Source organism: Cervus canadensis, chromosome 7, assembly GCF_019320065.1.
Source record: "Cervus canadensis isolate Bull #8, Minnesota chromosome 7, ASM1932006v1, whole genome shotgun sequence".
NCBI lineage: Eukaryota > Metazoa > Chordata > Mammalia > Artiodactyla > Cervidae > Cervus > Cervus canadensis.
The window spans coordinates 30,741,825-30,759,865 of NC_057392.1; the positions used below are offsets into that span (position 1 = coordinate 30,741,825).

The 18,041-nt window shown below is 43.3% G+C and overlaps 1 protein-coding gene across 1 annotated transcript in view; it reads left to right on the top strand.

The window, feature by feature from the left end:
* Window positions 1–18,041, top strand: part of PLCL2 (phospholipase C like 2) — a 211,954-nt gene that overhangs the window by 171,721 nt on the left and 22,192 nt on the right. The window contains exon 6 of the mRNA XM_043474804.1: window positions 8,048–8,157. Within this exon, the coding sequence (XP_043330739.1) occupies window positions 8,048–8,157 (110 nt within the window). The remainder of the gene's footprint in view (window positions 1–8,047; window positions 8,158–18,041) is intronic.

Sequence of the window (18,041 nt, forward strand, 5' to 3'; positions counted from 1 at the left end):
GTTTTGTGACCTAAGATGTGATCTGTCCTGGAGAATGTTCCTTGTGCACTTCAGAAAAAAAGTGAAATCTATTGTTTTTGATTGAAATGCCCTGTAGATATCAATTAGGCCCAACTGGTCTTTTCACAAGCTCTAAAGCTTGTGTTTCTTTATTAATTTCCTGTCTGTATACTCTGTCCATTGGTGTGAGTGAGGTATTAAAGTCCCCCACTATTATTGTGTTACTCTTGAGCTCCTCTTTAAAACTTGTTAGCATTTGCATTTATGTATTGAGGTGCTCCTATGATAGGTGCATGTATAACTGTTATATTTTCTTCTTGGATTGATCTCTTGATCATTATGTAGTGTCCTTCATTGTCTCTTGTAATGGCCTTTATTTTAAAGTCTTATTTTCTCTGATATGAGTATTGAGACTCCTACTTGCTTCTGATTTCATTTGCATGTAATATCTTTTTTCAGCCCCTCACTTTCAGCCTGTGTGTGTCCCTAGGTCTGAGATGTGTCTCTTACAACAGCATATATTGGGGTCTTGTTTTTGTATCCGTTCAGCCAGTCTGTGTCTTTTGGTTGGAACATTTAGTCCATTTACATTTAAGGTAGTTATTGATAAGTATCATCCATTTGCCATTTACTCTGTTGTTTTAGGTTTGTTTTTGTAGGCGTTTTCTTATTCTTGTGTTTCCTGTCTAGAGAAGTTTCTTTACTTTTTTTGTAAGGCTGGTTTGGCAATGCTGAATTCTCTTAATTTTTTGCTTGTCTGTAAAGGTTTTGATTTCTCCCTTGAATCTGAACACGATCCTTGCTGGATGGAGTAATCTTGGCTCTAGGGTTTCCCTTTCGTCACTTTCAGTATATCTTGCACTCCCTTCTGGTCTGCAACGTTTCTGCTGAAAGACCAGCTGTTAGCCTTACAGAGAGCTCCTTGTAAGTTATTTGTTGTTTTTCCCTTGCTGCTTTTAATATTTGTTCTTTGCATTTAATTTCAGTTAGTTTGATTAACGTATATCTTGGCGTGTTTCTCCTTGAGTTCATCCTGTATGTGACCTGGGCTTCCTGGACTTGGGTGACTGTTTCCTTTCCCATTTTAGGGAAGTTTTCAGCGATAATCTCCTCAAATATTTTCTCATACTCTTTCTTCTTGTCCTCTTCTTCTGGGACCCCATGAGTCGAATGTTGGGGCACTTAATGTTGTCCCAGTGGTCTCCTGAGACTGTCCTCATTTCTTTTTATTCTTTTTTCTTTATTCTGCTCTATTTGAGTTATTTCCACCATTATCTTCCAGCCCACGTAGCCATTCTTCTGCTTCAGCTGTTCTGCCTTTGGTTCCCACTAATGTATTTTCCATCTCAGGTACTGTGTTGTTCATGACTGATTGTCTATTCTTTAAATCTTGCAGGTCCTTGGTAAACATTTCTTGTATCTTCCCGATCCGTGCCTCTAATCTTTCTATCTGTGTGTTCATTTTATTTCCAAGATTTTGAATCACCTTATCATCACTCTGAATTCTTTTTGCAGTACACAGCTTATTTCCTCCTGGTTTGTTTGGTCTTGTGGGTTTTTTACTATGCTCCTTCATCTGCTGCACGCTTCTCTGTCTTTCCACTTTGCTTAATTTACTGTGTTTGGGGTCTCCTGTCTGCAGGCTGGAAGGTTGTGGTAATTCCTCTTAACTGTGGTGTCCGCCCCCCATTGGTGGGGTTGGTCCAGGGTCTAGTGAGGGCTTCCTGGTTGGGGGAACTTGTGCTTGTATTCTGTTGGATGGAGCTGGATCTTGTCTCTTTGAAGGGCAGTCCAGTAGTATGTTTTGGGGTGCCTGTGGGCTTGGTATTGCTTTGGGCAGCCTTTCTGCAAATGGCAGGTTTGTATTCCTGTTATGCTAGAGGTTTGGTGTCAGGCATCTGGCACTGGAGCCTGCAGGACGTTGGGTGGAACTTGTTCTTGGTTTTCAGATGGAGGTCTTTGAGAAGGCCCTTTATGTTCCATGGGGTCTGGAGTTCTCTGGTGGTCCAAAGTCCGGGACTTGGGGCTCCCACCTTGGGGGTTTGAGCCCAACCCCTTACTATAGCACCGAGACTTCATAGGCTACACGGAAGTCATAACCCCAAGACTAAAGGTGAAACAGCATTCAACAGCTAAAGAAATTCGCACATTTACAAAGGGAAAAGAAGAGAGAAAAAAATGAGTAACAGCAGGAGTCAAGAAAGAAGAAAGCAATCAAGCCAATGATCAAACCCTTAAGGGAAATTGGATACTAAAAATTAGACTCTCAGAAGTGCAGAATGAAAAACAAAACATCAAAAACAAAATCTAAGGCGTGGAAAAAATTGCAGTGTAACTTAGCAGTACTAAGCAGTAAAATCAGGAAAATAAAGTGAATTTATTTTAAAATAAGGTGTTTTTTTTTTTAAAGTGGAAAGGAGGCTATAAAAATAAAAATTAAAGGAGTAATAAAGAACAACATTATAACACTATGGGGAAAAAAGGGGAGGAATATATATAGAATGATATTGAGAAGAATGTCCGTGTGATTCCTCCATTTTCCTGCTCTGGCCAGTTTGCCTACTCAGACAGTCCTCCAATATTTTTAGGAAGGTCTCTGGATTTGCTGTGGGCAGTGTGGGGTCAGTTTAAAACTCAGATCCTGCCTTGCCCCAGCTTGTACCTACTCCCAAAGTCCAGTTGCCCCTAAAGCCCACAGTCTAACGCCAGTTCTGGGGAATTAGCATGCTGCCCCGTGACTGCATGGGCGACTTTCCCGTCTTCCCTGTGCTCACGCGGCCTCCTGCTGCTTTGCTGTGGCCCTGGGCCTGCTTCTGCTCACAGGCCTCTGTTCTCGGCCGAGACCTGGGGGGACTCAGTTGCCCTGGGGCGAGGGGAGTGTCTGGAACTTGCGGGCAGTCACCAGGCGGCCGCGCGCTTTCGCAGAGGAGCTGGCCCTGTGTTGGGGGACCCTTGGCAGGGCCAAGCCGCTTGGTCTACCAGGTAGATGCGCCTTTTGCCTTTGAGTACCCACCATTTCACAGCACCGAGGTTCCCAAGCACCCCCGTGACGCCACCTGTGGGGTTTCCCAGTGTGGAAACGTGTCCTCCTTCACGGCTCCCTGCCCGGGCGCAGGTCCCTGTCCTGAAATCTCTGTCTCCCATTCTGCCTCTGGTGAGGCCCATTCCGAGGACGCCAATTGGCCTTTCTGAAAGTCCGGGGTCTTCCTGCTGGCGTCCCCGAGCTGTCCTGTAGGAGCTGCCCCACATGCAGAGGATGCGCTTCTGATGTGATCTCCCCATCTTGAAAGTCTCCTCTGAATTCTTCTTTACTGTTTACTCAGGAAAGTTCCAGAGCCTCTCTCCAAGTTTCCCTTACAGGGTGTGTAAAGTGCTTGGTGAGTGGTCTTTTGTTTCCCTTGATCGTGTCTTCGGCCTGGACTTCGTGTATCACAGGAGCGCAGTGAACGGTACAGTCATGCTGTGTAAGTCAAAGTGAGATCCTTAAAATACGAAGTCAACAAGTGCTGCATATTAGCGAATTGGCAGCTTGTTAACAAAAATTAGTCTATAAGTTAATAATGTGAAAATTCTTTTAAGAAACAGATATATTATGTAGCAAACCAAGGAATGAAATACCTACCAGTGGAATGGATAGTCTTGGCTACTTTCTAAAATACAGGCTTTCCGATTTTTAACATAATTTTCCATTTGTCAACTCATCACTATTTGTGCCCACTTTTAAAGAACTTCATTATTAAATACACACACATGTACATACACTGACACAAATATACTTACACATAGTCACACACACATACTCAGTCACATGTACACACTCATAAACATGCACACACACTTGCACACACATGCTTAGTCACATGTACACACTCATACACGTGCACACACATACACACTCACACACAACCTAACCCTAACTTTTGGCCTCCTTTTGGACTTTTATTTGACTATAAAGGTATTTTAAGAAGGGGAAGATAAGGGTGAAATGTCTTATCTCACTTTGAAAATTTTTTACTTTTAATCGGAGGATAAATGCCTTACAGTAGTGTGCTGGTTTCTGCCACACATCGGCATGAATCAACCCTAGGTGTACACAGGTCCCCTCTCTCTTGAACCCCCCACCCACCTCCCTCCCGTCCCCCCAGGTTTTCCTGGAGCAGCAGGTCTGAGCGCCCAGTGTTCACAGCAGATTCCCGCGGGCTGTCTCCTTTCCGTGTGATAACGTGTACGCTTCATGCTGCTCTCATCTCCTCCCCCGCTGCCTGCAGGTCTGCCTGTATATCTGTGTTTCTGTTGCTGCCCTGCAAATAGGGCCATCAGTACCGTTTGTCTAGATTGCATATATACATGTTAACATATGTTACTTGTTTTTCTCTTTCTGACTTACTTCACTCGTATAATAGGCTCTAGGTTCGTTCATCTCATTAGAACTGACTCAAATACCTTCCTTTTTATGGCTGAGTAATATTCCACTGTGTACGTGTACCACACTTCTTTATACACTCATCTGTCAATGGACATCTAGGTTGCTTCCGTGTCCTAGCTATTGTAAATAGTGCTGCAATGAATACTGGGGTACATGTGTATTTTTCAGTTATGGTTTTTTCAGGGAATATGCCAAGTAGTAGGATTGTTGGGTCATATGAGTTTTATTCTTAGTTTTTTTAAGGACTGTCCACACTGTTCTCCATAGTGGCTGTACTTTAATAGATGAGGGGAATACAAGTTTTTAGGCAGCTATACTTGTTTTCTTAAATGTTTCCCCATTTTATCTTTATCAGTATCACGTTTTTAATCATCTGGCCTGTGTTTCTTCCTTGAGTCCTCAGTGCTTCCCAAGGCAGCCTCTGGCTCTGTGTTCTGCTGACCCTCCTGCAGGCTGCCTCCGCGCAGTCTGGGTGGACGCTTGTCTGAGCTCAGCCTTGGTAACAGAGCGTTACTGCTCTGCCTGCTCTCCTGTCTCATCTCTTTTCTGTGTTCTGTCTGGACGTCCACCTTCCGAGCCTCAGTGGTGCTTCTAAGACCAAAATGGTTCCTGGCTTACTACCCGAAAGATGGATATTAAAGATTAATATCCTGAAATCCAGATGATGCCAAAGTATTAAAACTAAAGAACCATCATGGTCTTACTCTCAGGGCCTCATCTGGCCACGTTCTAGGAGGTGGATCTGAGTCGTCAAGGCGTGTGCCGGGGAGAACGTGTGTGTGTGTTTTGCTTTAGCAGAAATCCTGGACGTTAGAACGTAATTGCCACCTCGTCATGGTTATTACTTGTCTTTTTTCAGTGTGTTAAACCAAGCACACCCAGGGAAGGCTGGAAGCAGATATGGGGGATGTGGCCCTCTGTGCCAGGCTGCCGGCAGTGGGCTGGGCGGGGGGCGGTTAGTGACCAAGCCGGGAAGTTGTCCAGAGAGAGGCCGAATTAAAGGAGAAGGGTCAGCGTGGGAGTGCCCTAGACAGTGTAATGACTTCTACTAATTACTGTTCCTTTTTTAAACCAATGAGTTTCTTAAGCTTTATTAGCATGACAGGAATTAGGGCCCTGGTTCCTATTAGGAGAGAGAAAATGGAGAAGAAGCAAGACTAGATTGGCAGGTTACTATATTTATCCTGTATGTCAGCTCTTGTTCACTGTTTAAAGACACTAAGGAATAAAGTTCCTGTCAATCACTATGTAAAGAACTGCTTTGAAATGATGTTGCATAGAAAGGCAGTTAGAAATCAGGGTGCCCACCTGAACAGGAGAAATGTACAAAAGAACAGGGGAAATGTCTTGTAAAAATGCTGGCTGCTCCAACATTAGTTGTAACAGCGAAAGATTGGGAGACCACGTCCATCAGTGAGGGCTGGTTAAACCAAAGGCAGCTCATCTCCCCAGTGTGGGGGGACTCTGTAGGTGTCAGAGAAGGGTGAGAAGGGCTTGATACGTGGGCAGTGAGCGATCTCCACTGTGGCTGCTCAGAGGAAGGCCACAGAGCAGTGTGCATACTACGCTGCTTTTGTGCAAAAAATGGAGGTTTGTGGATACACGGACACCTCTGCTTAGATCTTCAAGGAGAAAGAAGACAATAAAAGATAAACTAAAAACTCATAAAAATGTACGGGGGAAGGGAGGAATTAGGGTAGAGGAATCCAGGAAGAAAGTAAGATTTACCTGAATGCACCTTGATACACAGTTTGGCTTAGGAATCATAAAAAAAATAAATTTATCCAAAAAAGCAAAAACACGTCCCACCCCCACATACACAATGGGATAAAAAGGAAACAAACGTACGTAATTGTACTTTGTTACAGACATAACCATGTAAAGAAAATAATTACCTTTACTGACCTTGGAACACTGTACTTTTATTGTACATTCTCAATGAGATGTACTCTGACCAAAAAAAAAAAAAAATGTAGAGTTTAAATTGTATTTAGCAGTCTTACTATTAGTTATGTTGATGTGGTTAATTAAGATTGCCTGCCAAAGAGATAAGTCTAAGATTTAAGAAAGTAGTGAAAACATTGTAACTGTAAATTTGAATTAGAGGTACAAGCAATTCTTGTTGCTTCCCTTAGAAAAAATATTCTTCCCTTAAAAAAAAAAGCCCACGTACCTAAGATCTGTTCACTAAAGAGCCTGGAAAACAGTGGGAACTCAGTAACGGTGAGCACTCCTGGCCCCCAGATTGTGGTCTTTGAGCACCATTCTCCACTGTAAGAATCCAGAGTATCCTTGGAGAAATGCCTGGTTCCAGGCCCAGGTGAGCAGTGTACTTGCTAACTCTAGAACGTCTTATGCCAGAAGCAAGGGACGTGTCAAAGGCTAATCAGTGACCTCAGGAGGACTTAGAAACGCACCTGCAGGGTTCCCATTGGCCAGCGATGGGATAACTGACTGCAAGTGAATATGTAAAAAAAACTCCATGAGTTTTAATGATATTAAATCAGGAAGAGGATGTCCCACCACTCCTGCGTTCATACTGTTTTGAATGGTGGTGAGGAATATGCACTGATTATGTGAATTATACAGAGGTAGGGTGCCCTTGGAGAAGGAAATGGCAACCCACTCCAGTGTTCTTGCCTGGAGAATCCCAGGGACGGGGGAGCCTGGTGGGCTGCCATCTATGTGGTCGCACAGAGTTGGACACGACTGAAGTGACTTAGCAGCAGCAGCAGGGTGCCCTGGCTTTCTCTCATCCTCTCTGCTCTGCTGCAGGCTTGGTCTGGGACCTTGGGCTGACTCTTACTGGGACAGGAAACACAGTGTTTTGTGCTGTTTTTCATCCTTAATTGCCAACATTGAGACCTCAGTTCAGTTCAGTCACTCAGTCGTGTCCGACTCTTTGTGACCCCATGGACTGCAGCACGCCAGGCCTCCCTGTCCTTCACCATCTCCCAGAGCTTACTCAAAATCATGTCCATCAAGTTGGTGATGCCATCCAACCATCTCATCCTCTGTCATCCCCTTCTCCTCCCGCCTTCAATCTTTCCCAGTATCAGGGTCTTTTCCAGTGAGTCAGTTCTTCGCATCAGGTGGCCAAAGTCTTGGAGTTTCAGCTTCAGCATCAGTCCTTCCAGTGAACACCCAGGACTGATCTCCTTAAGGATGGACTGGTTGGATCTCCTTGGAGTCCAAGGGACTCTCAAGAGTCTTCTCCACACCACAGTTCCAAAGCATCATTGAGACCTCAGTGGAGCTAAAATCAGCCTCCGAGATTCCAAAGCCTGGGCCTGGTCCACGGTCCCTCCCGCTCCCTCAGCCTCAGTCTCTGAACCTGGCTGAGTCTCTTCAGCGCCCCCACCTCTAGAGGAAGAATGCGGATGGTCACCTGTGCCCTGGGCAGCATCCCAGTCCACAGGCACGCACTTGGAGATGCTGTCTGCCTCATTGAGGCTGTGAATTGGCAGTGCTTCCCCTGCCGGAACTTTGTTATTTCATCCTCTGTGAAATCCCAGTGGAGACTGGAATCTTTCTAGCTACACCTAGAAAAATAAATATTGCTGGCCCATTACCGCAGATTGGGTGGGAGAGTAACATCCTTTGTCTTTCTGCTTCTTTCAGCCATGGAGTTCCACGAGCACCTGCACAGCATCGGCACCAAGGAAGGCCTGAAGGAACGCAAACTGCAAAAGGCGGTGGAGAGCTTTACCTGGAACATCACCATCCTAAAGGTACCTTCTGCGCCGTTTCTGACACTCCTGACTTTGCAGCCCTTTTCCGCATGCTTCTTCCCACTGGTTAGTGCCCACTTCCCTGCGCTCTGCGTCATCAGCCCATCAAGGCCGCAGCGCTCTCACAGAAGTCCAGTGAGGACTCTGCGTTTGGGAGAGCCTGCGGCACGGTCACTGGGCAGGCAGCCACGTGAGTGGCTGGCACGTTGTGGGTCCTGCCAGGAAGGGAAAGGGCCTTGCGTTTCACCTTTGAAGTGCTGCAGACTTCATAGCTGCCAGTCGCTGCATGGGAAACAGCACCGATTACAGAGAAATGACTGGAATTGGAAGATTCTAGTTCCTCACATTTCATTCAATGCTTTAAAGTATAATCACAGCCTTAATATTAATACAATCCCAGAAAAAATATAGGAAAGAATTGTGGGGGGCGTACTTAAAAGAAGTATGTGAAGGGAATTGCCATTTGAAAGACATCTCCTTCCAAGGGAAAAAACACCCATAACTGTTTATCTGCTCCCTTCTTTCTTTCTTTTCTGTTCATCTCTCCCTGCCTTCCTCCATCCCTCCTTCCCTTCTCTCTGTTTCAGCATGACCACTTACAAATTAACTGTTATTATTTTTATGATGAAAGTAATGTATTTTCATTATAGAAAATGTCAAACTAGCATAACCAGAGGTAAACATAGTCTCACCATCCAGGGTCTTTTGCTGTGCATTCCCCCAGCCTCCTTCTCTGTGGTATATATAACATGTTGTTGTTTAGTTGCTCAGTCATGTCTGACTTTTGCAACCCCACAGACTGTAGCCCGCCAGGCTCCTCCGTCCCTGGGATTCTCCAGGCAAGAACACTGGAGTGGGTTGCCATGTCCTCCTCCAGGGGGTCTTCCCAACCCAGGGATCGAACCTGCATTTCCTGCATTGGCAAGCGGACTCTTTACCGCTGAGTCACCTGGGAAACCGTGCATGTCATATGACACGATTTTAAAAATACTGTTGTGTGTGCGCCTTGGGGCTTCTCTGGTGGCTCAGATGCCATGCAGGAGGTCGGCTTTCGATCCCTCGTTTGGGAAGGTCCCCTGGCGGAGGGCATGGATACCCACTCCAGTATCCTTGCCTGGAGACCCCCATGGACAGAGGGGCCTGGGGAGCTGCAGCCCACGGGGTCTCACGGAGCGGACGGGACCGAGCGACTCAGCAGCAGCAGCAGGTGCCTTGAAACTTTTTGTGTTTTGTCTTGATGATCTTTTCTTCATCTCAGTGTTTGGGACCTTGAATAATAATAGCACAGAAATATCATTTGTCTGGACCTTGGACAGCTCAGCGTAAAATTACTCTCTGGTTCCTCCCAGCTTTCTTCTCAGTTGAATTCAAAGCTGTAAAGATGTTATCACAGCTGCCTCTTTTAATTTTCCTGTCCCCCTTCAAGTTAAAGGATCCATCCTGCAGCAGACAACAGTTTTCTGATTTAATGAGAAGTCACCCTTCCCAAGCTAGCCAACTTGCACTTTCTTATCTTATGCTGCTACTCCTTTGTATAATTAAAGTCATTTTCTGAACTTCTTCAAATACTTCCCTTACCTACACATGTACTTTTTAAAAAATCTCTAGATCTTCTGCTTAGTATTTAACTCTGATCACTTGTAGTTCAGTAAAGAGCAGATAGAAAAATGTACAATGGAGAGGCATTTGGCTTTACAACTTGCTGGTACTCTATAAACTTCCTGCAAACCTCAGGGGAAAATAGCACCATAGTGTGTAGCCCTATGACAGGAACAAAGGCTCATTTGGCTTTTTTTTTTTTAAACAAGATCCCAGGGGATTCTTACGCACATTAGTTTGGAAAGCACTGGGCTAAGGACCCCTGGAGATGGAAGCCTGGTGCACACAGTTGTGAAAAGCAGCTGGCACAAAGTAATGGATCAGATTCTGGAAACGTGACATTGAACCAAATGGCTGCCCTGAGGAAACCATTTTCTTATGAATTATGTCCAGGAGAGAGAATTAAAACCTCAGACTTCTCTTCATATGGAAACAAATGCACAGGACAGGGTAATAGATTTTTGGAAGTCTCCAGGGTAGTATTGGCTCTAGGTGGTGTTTGCGTCTGGCAGAACCAGGCATGGAGTGCAGAATGGCTGCAGGGATCTGTGTGTCTTTTCTGTATGGCGGAGGGCCTTGTTCATGGCTGTGTATTTCACGGGGGTAAGCTCTCTTTGGACAGTCCAGTGCTCTCGGAGTTTTGGGCGTGGGTCTGGGTTGAGCCCCCAGCCTTCTCCTGGCAGGAGGGTGTGGGTCTCCTGGGTTCCTCTCCTCAGCTGTTCTTTGGGCTGAGCTGGTCCTCCTGGGCTGTGTGGTGGGCAGCAGGTGCCCTCGTGGGGGCACAGAGGCTTGGGGATGCCTCCAGACCTTCCCTCCAGACGTGCCGAGGAGCCCCAGAGCTGTGCGACCAGTTATGAGCTACCTGGGCGCCTAACGCACAGTTTCCCACGCCCCGCTGCAGACCTCCAGGGTCAGCATCTCAGGGGTGACCTTAGGACTGCCTGTCTGACAGGGTCCTCAGGGGATTAGGAAGCTCCCTGAGAAGCTGAGTGCCAGAGCAGAGGCACCAACTGCCTTCCAAGTCCCAGCATTCATCTGAACAATGTGGCAGGAAGGGCAGCCGGTGGTCACAGGATGAAGGACTTGCAGTGTGGGGATCGCGGATGTGACCTCTGGCCAGAAACAGCTTTCATCCAAGGGTGTCCAGCCCAGGTTTCATGAGTCTCTGCTGGCTTCGTTCACTTTTTCAGTTTTAAGGGTTACTTTAAAATGCAGACATAGATGAAGGAGAAATGTCACCTGTGATCCCACACCCAGAAGGACCCACTATTAACATCTTGGCATGTTGTTTTTAAGATTGAGCTATGTGTTTATTTTGGGTGCGCTGAGCCTTCTCTAGGCACAGCCAGGGAGGGCTGCTCTCCAGATCTGGCGAGGGCTCCTCCCCCCAGCAGTCTCTGTTGCTGAGCAGGGCTCAGCAGTGGTGGCCCACGGGCTTCGCTGTCCCACGGCAGGTCGGGTCTTCCCAGACCAGGGATTGAACCTGTGTCCCTGGCATTGGCAGGTGGATTCTTAACCATTGGCCTACAGGGAAGCCCAACATCTTGTCATATTTATTTCATTTTTTTTCTTTTGAATAAAAATCATTTGTTTTTGTGAACATGTCTTCATTATAAAGAACTTTTTTAATGTATAAAAGATAAGTTTTAAAATGACCTTAGATCTTCCATCTGAGAAATAATTGTTTTTAAATGTAAGTGACCTTATTCCAGGAACTGTTTTATATGCATATGGCTGGGTGAATAGAGATATATTTTATTGATTCTGAGTCATACTTTCATACTTTTTTCCATGTTTTTCACATCTTTGATATTTTTGTATATCATGGAGTGATTTTCTTCCTTGTGAAAGTTGCTCAGTCATGTCCGACTCTTTGCAACCCCATGGACCATACAGTCCATGGAATTCTCCAGGCCAGAATACTGGAGTGGGTAGCCTTTTCCTTCTCCAGAGGATCTTCCCAACCCAGGGATCGAACCCAGGTCTCCTGCATTGCAGGTGGATTCTTTACCAGCTGAGCCACAAGGGAATGTATGTCTTATAAGCATTAGTGTCTCAGATATTATGAAATAAGGTATATCAGTAGACAGGATCCTACTATAATTTCTCTATTTAATTTTTCAAGTACTAAATTTCACTTTGAAGTGAAGTGGTAGTCACTCAGTTGTATCTGACTCTTTGCCACCCCAGGGACTGCAGCCCTCCAGACTTTGTCCATGGGTTTCTCCAGGCAAGAATCCTGGAGTGGGTTGCCATGCCCTCCTCCAGGGGATCTCCCCAACCCAGGGATTGAACCCAGGTCTCCTGAATGCGGGTGGATTTTTTTGTCATCTGAGCCACCAGGGAAAGTGAATGAATTGCTGAACAATTTTTACTCTAAAGGGTATTTATTTCCTATAAAATCCCTCTGAGGTTAAGAAAAAAGATTATGAACAATGTTAATTGGAGTCATTTTTGAAAACTATACATTTGGGTTTTTTGGGTTATACATTTGGATTCATTGGGATTTTTGAAATCTACACATTTCAATTATAAGGTTTGTTGGTTGACCTTCTGCTATGAAAGATGAGAATATTAACACTTTCTACTATTTCTGGGTGGGAAGTTAGGCATGTTGTTATTTTTCCATTGTCCAGGTTTAAACATCACCCGTTGGTCCCAGGAGTGTGGTTCCCATGTTGCTCATTTACCAGCTCAATATTTAAGCTGGTTTGCTGTCACCAGCAGTCCAAGTCACCCATGCTTTCCTGTAGCCCAAGGGAACGGCCAAGAAAGGAGAAGTCTCAGCTGGTGTCAGAGACAGCCTTTGGGTGCTTGGACCCAGCTTTCTCAGGGCTTGTCCCTGTCCTGTTCCAGGGTTTCTGGTGATAACTGGGGAGAGGGTGTCATTTATTCCCACAGACTTCTGATTGCCTCTTTAATTCAGAAACCAGCCCTCAAGATCTCACACTCATTAGATAGCACCATTCTCTCTTTTTTGATGAGCTTTATTGAGGTATAATTTAATGTAAAATAAAATTCACCAGTTTTAACTGTGCAATTCAGGGATTTTTGACAAATGTGTATAGTCATGCAGCCTACCACAGTGATGACAGACCATCATCCCAGGGGTCCCCTTGTTCTCCTTTGTAGGAAACTCCTGTGCCTGGCCGCCTGCTGGTCTAATTTCTGTCCCTGTGGTTTCACCTGCTCCAGAATGTCACATACATGGAGACACATACTTTTGTGGCCAGTAACCTTTGTGCCTGGCCTCTTGCATTCAGCAGAACACTTCTGAGATTCATCCAAGTTGATGTTTCAGTAAGCTATTCCTTTTTACTGATAAATAGTATTCTATCTTCTGGGTGTACCACACTCCATTCACTAGCGGAGGACATTTGGGTTACTTCTAGTTTTTTCATATTATGTATACAGCTGCAATGGACATTCACATACAGGTCTTTGTGTGAACATATAGTTTTGATTTTTTTGGATGAATACCTATGAGTAGAATTTCTCATTTGGTAATTGTGTGTCAGACTTTATAAGAAATTGCCAACTGCTTTATGAACCATCCCATAGAGAATTCCCCCCAGCAGTGTTACAAGAGTTGCAGTTACCCCACACCTTTGTAAACACTTGATATTGTCAATTTGGCAAGTCTAGTAAGTGTATAGAGTTTGAGCAACTTTTTGTTGGGTCTTCTTTTACATTTTTAAAGAGGTCACGATGGGTCTTAGTGTGGCTTTGTATTTTCTGCTTAGAGTTCTTCGAGATTTTTCTATATGTAGGTTTATAGTTTTCATCAAATTTGGAAAAATTTCAGCCATTGTTTCTTTAAACTTGTTTCCGTTTTGCCCTTTGTCTCCTCCTCCTGTGACTCCGTGTATGCATAGGTACCGCTCGATATTATCACACAAGTCACAGGTGCACTGCTCATTTGATTCAGGCCTTTCAGCTGTGTTTCTTTTTCAGTAGCTTCTGGTGTTGTGTCTTCAAGCGATATTGCTGTATCCTCCACAGCATCTAATCTGCCGTCGACCCTGTCCGGGGGGGGGGTCTTTATTCCAGTTTTCCCACTTCTCTTTTTTGTGCTCATGGCTTCCTCTCCTCCTTGAACGTGTGTATCTCCAGTAGCTGCTGTGTCCCTCCGTCCTTCTCTGTTACCCTTGATGCCACCTCGCCTCCCTGAGCTCTGGAGACTTGCTGGGCTCTGTCTGGGAAGCTCCCCTTGCACTGACCTTGCGTCTGGACCTGCTCTCCCAGGGCTCCCGGTCTTGCACTTTCTAAAAATCATTGCTTTATACGTTGTGTCTTGTTTTCTAGTTCTGTGTCAGCCCCATCCCTGACTCTCCCGTGTCACCTCTTGCTTCCCTTCATCTCTTCTCCTTCATCAAACAAAAGTAAAAAGAGAAAGACACTCAGTTTGTATCTCTCCAGGTTGGCTGACTGTTAGAATTTTCAGCATTTTTTGAATTATCAGTATGCGTTATGTGAGTTTTAGACATTTATTAAATTCTGTTACACCCTAATCTTTGTGGGGTGGCTGCTTGTGTTTGTGTATTTGTATGTGTTTTCCAGCTTTATTATTCCTGCTCATTTCATCAGAGATGTGGGAAGGAAGTTCTGTAATGCCTTAAAAACTTTTTTTTAAATTTTGTATTGGAGTATAGTTGATTCATATTGTTGGGTTAGTTTCCAATGTACAGCAAAGTGATTCAGTTATACATATGTATTTATTATTTTAAAAATTCTTTTCCCATCTTAGGTTATTACAGAATATTGAATAGAGTTCTCTGTGCTAAACAGTTTTAAATATAGCAGTGAGTACCTGTCAATCCCAAACTCCCAATTTATCTCTCCCCCAGCATTTCCCTTTGGTAACCTAAGTTTGTTTTCTAAGTCTGTGAGTTTGTTTCTGTTTGGTAAATAAGTTCATTTGTATCATCTTTTTAGATTCTGCATATAAGTGATATCATATATTTGTCTTACTCTGACTTAATTCCTGTAGTATGATAATCTCCAGGTCTATTCATGTTGTTGCAAATGGCATTATTTCATTCTTTTTAATGGCTGAGTAATAAAGAGTCAGACACGACTGAGCAACTGAACTGAACTGAATATCCCATTACTCAAGAATCAAGATTGCTGGAAGAAATATCAATAACCTTAGCTACACAGATGACATCACTTTATGTCAGAAAGCAAAGAAGAACTGAAGAACCTCTTGATGAAAGTGAAAGAGGGGAGTGAAAAAGTTGTCTTAAAACTCAACATTCAAAAAGCTAAGATCATGGCATCTGGTCCCATAACTTCTTGGAAAATAGATGGGGAAAGAATGGAAACAGTGAGAGATTTTAATTTGGAGGGCTCCAAAATCACTGCACATGGTGACTGCAGCCATAAAATTAAAGACATTTGCTCCTTGGAAGAAAAGCTATGACCAACCTAGACAGCATATTAAAAAGCAGAGACATTACTTTGCTGACAAAGATCCATCTAGTCAAGGCTATGGTTTTTCCATTAGTCATGAAAGTTGGACTGTAAAGAAAGCTGAGTGCCGAAGAATTGATGCTTTTGAACTGTGGTGTTGGAGAAGACCCTTGAGTCCCATGATTGCAAGGAGATCCAACCAGTCCATCTTAGAGGAGATCAGTCCTGGGTGTTCATTGGAAGGACTGATGCTGAAGCTGAAACTCCAATACTTTGGCCCCCTGATGTGAAGAACTGACTTGTTGGAAAAGACCCTGATGCTAGGAAAGATTGAAGACGGGAGGAGAAGGGAATGACAGAGGATGAGATGGTTGGATGGCATCACCCACTCAATGGACATGAGTTTGAGCAAGCAGCGGGGAGTTGGTGATGGACAGGAAAGCCTTGCATGCTGCAGTCCATGGGGTCGCAAAGAGTCGGACATGACTGAGCGACTGAACTGAACTGAATATCCCATTATATGTGTGTACCACGTCTTCTTCATCCAATCATCTGTCAATGGACATTTAAGTTACTTCCATAATTCGGCTATTGTAAACAGCACTGCAATGCACAACTGGGATGCATGTATCCTTTTGAACCATGTTTTTCTTCAGATATATGTCCAGGGGTGGGATTGCTGGATCATATTGTAGCTCTTTTTTTCAGTTTCTTAAGGAACCTCCATACTATTCTCCATAGCGGTTGTACCAACTTACATTCCCACCAACAATTGGGGACGGTCCCCTTTTGAGACAACACCCTCTCCAACATTTATTGTTTGTAGCCTTTTTGATGATGACTATTCTGATGGGTGTGAAGCAACACCTCATGGTAGTTTTGATTGCATTTCTCTAAGAATTAATGATGTTGAACATCCTTTTATGTGCCTCTGGGCCAGTTCTGTTTCTTCTTTGGGGAAGTGAAGTGTCTATTTAGGTCTTCTGCCCATTTTTTTTATTGCGTTGCTTATATATATAAATTTGAGCTTCATGAGCGGTTTGTAAATTTTGGAAATTAAGCTCTTGTCACATTGTTTACAAATATTTTCTATTTTGTTTTGTCATTTCCTTGGCTGTGCAAAAGCTTTTGACTTTAATTAATTCCCATTTATTTTTCTTTTTATTTTCATTACTGTAGAAGACAAATATTGCTGCAATTTATATCAGAGTGTTGTGCCTATTTTCCTCTAAGTGTTTTGTAGTCTCCGGTCTTATAGTTCTTTAATTCATACTGGGTTTATTTTTATTTATGGTTTTATGTATTTTGTGTATTTTTATGTAAAGAATATTCTAATTTCATTCTGGACATGCAGCAGTCCAGTTTTCACAGCACCAGTTACTGAAGAGACTGTCTTTTCACCAGTCCATTTTCTTGCCTCCTTTGTCATAGATTAGGTGACCACGGGTGCCTGGGTTTACCTGTGGGCTTTCTAGATCCTGTTCCATTGATCTATATTTCTGTTTTTGTATCAGTACCATACTGTCTTGATTACTGTATTTATGTAGCATAGTCTGAAGTCAGGGAGCCTAATTCCTCCAGCGCCATTTTTCTTTCTCAAGATTGCTTTGATTGTTTGGAGTCTTTTCTATTTCCTCACAAATTTACAATTTTTTGTTCTAATTCTGTGGAAAATGCCATTGGTGATTTGATAGAGAGTGCATTGAATCTGTAGATTGCTTTGGGTAGATATTGGTTTTCACAGTGTTGATTCTTCCAGTTCAAGAACATGGTGTATCTCTCCCATTTGTTTGTGTTGTCTTTGATTTCTTTCATCAGTATCTTAGTTTTCTGTGTACAGACCTTTTGCCTCCTTAAATATTTTATTCTTTTTGATTAGATAGTAAATGGCATTGTTTAACTTGTATTTATGATTTTGATTTTGTATTGTTAGTATATAGAAATGCAATAGATTTCTGTGTATTAATTTTATATCCTGCAACTCTATTGAATTCACTGATGAGCTCTAGTAGGTTTCTGGTAGCATCTTTAGGATTTTCTGTGTATAGTATCATTTCATCTGCAAATAGAGACATTCTTTTCCAGTTTGGATTCCTTTTATTTATTTTTTCCTCCTCTGACTGCCATGGATAGGACTTCCAAAACTATGTTGAATGAAAGCAGTGACAGTAGATATCCTTGCCTTGTTCCTTATCTTAGGGGAAATGTATCTAGCTTCCCACCATTGAGAATAATGTTAGCTGTAGGTTTATCATATCTGGATTTTTAATGTTGAGGTGGATTTGTTCTGTGCCCACTTTCTAGAGAGTGTTAATCATAAATGGGTATTGATTTCTGTCAAAAGCTTTTTCTACAACTACTGAGATTATCATATGATTTTTATTCTTCAGTTTGATAGTGTGGTATATCATATCACATTGATGATTTGTAAATACTGAAGAATTCCTTGCATCCCTGGGACAGATCCCTACTTGATCATGGTGTATAACTTTTAGTGGATTGTTGGAGTCGTCAGTTTGCTAGGATTTCTTTTGAGGATTTTTGCATTCATGTTCATCGGTGAATTGACCTGTAATTTTCTTTTTTGTGATATCTTTGTCTGGTTTTTGTATCAGAGTGATGGTGGCCTCATAGAATGAACTTGGGAGTGTTCCTTTCTCTGAAATTTTTGGAATAGTTTCAGAAGGACAGGTTAACTCTTCTGATAGAGTTAACTTATCTGATAGAATTTGCCTGTGAAGCCATCTGGTTCTGAACTTTTGTTTGTTGGAATTTTTTAAATTCACAGTTTCAATTCATTCTGTTCATATTTGCTATTTCTTTTCTTCTTGTTTCAGTCTTGGAAGATTGTACCTTGTTAAGCACTTGTCTAT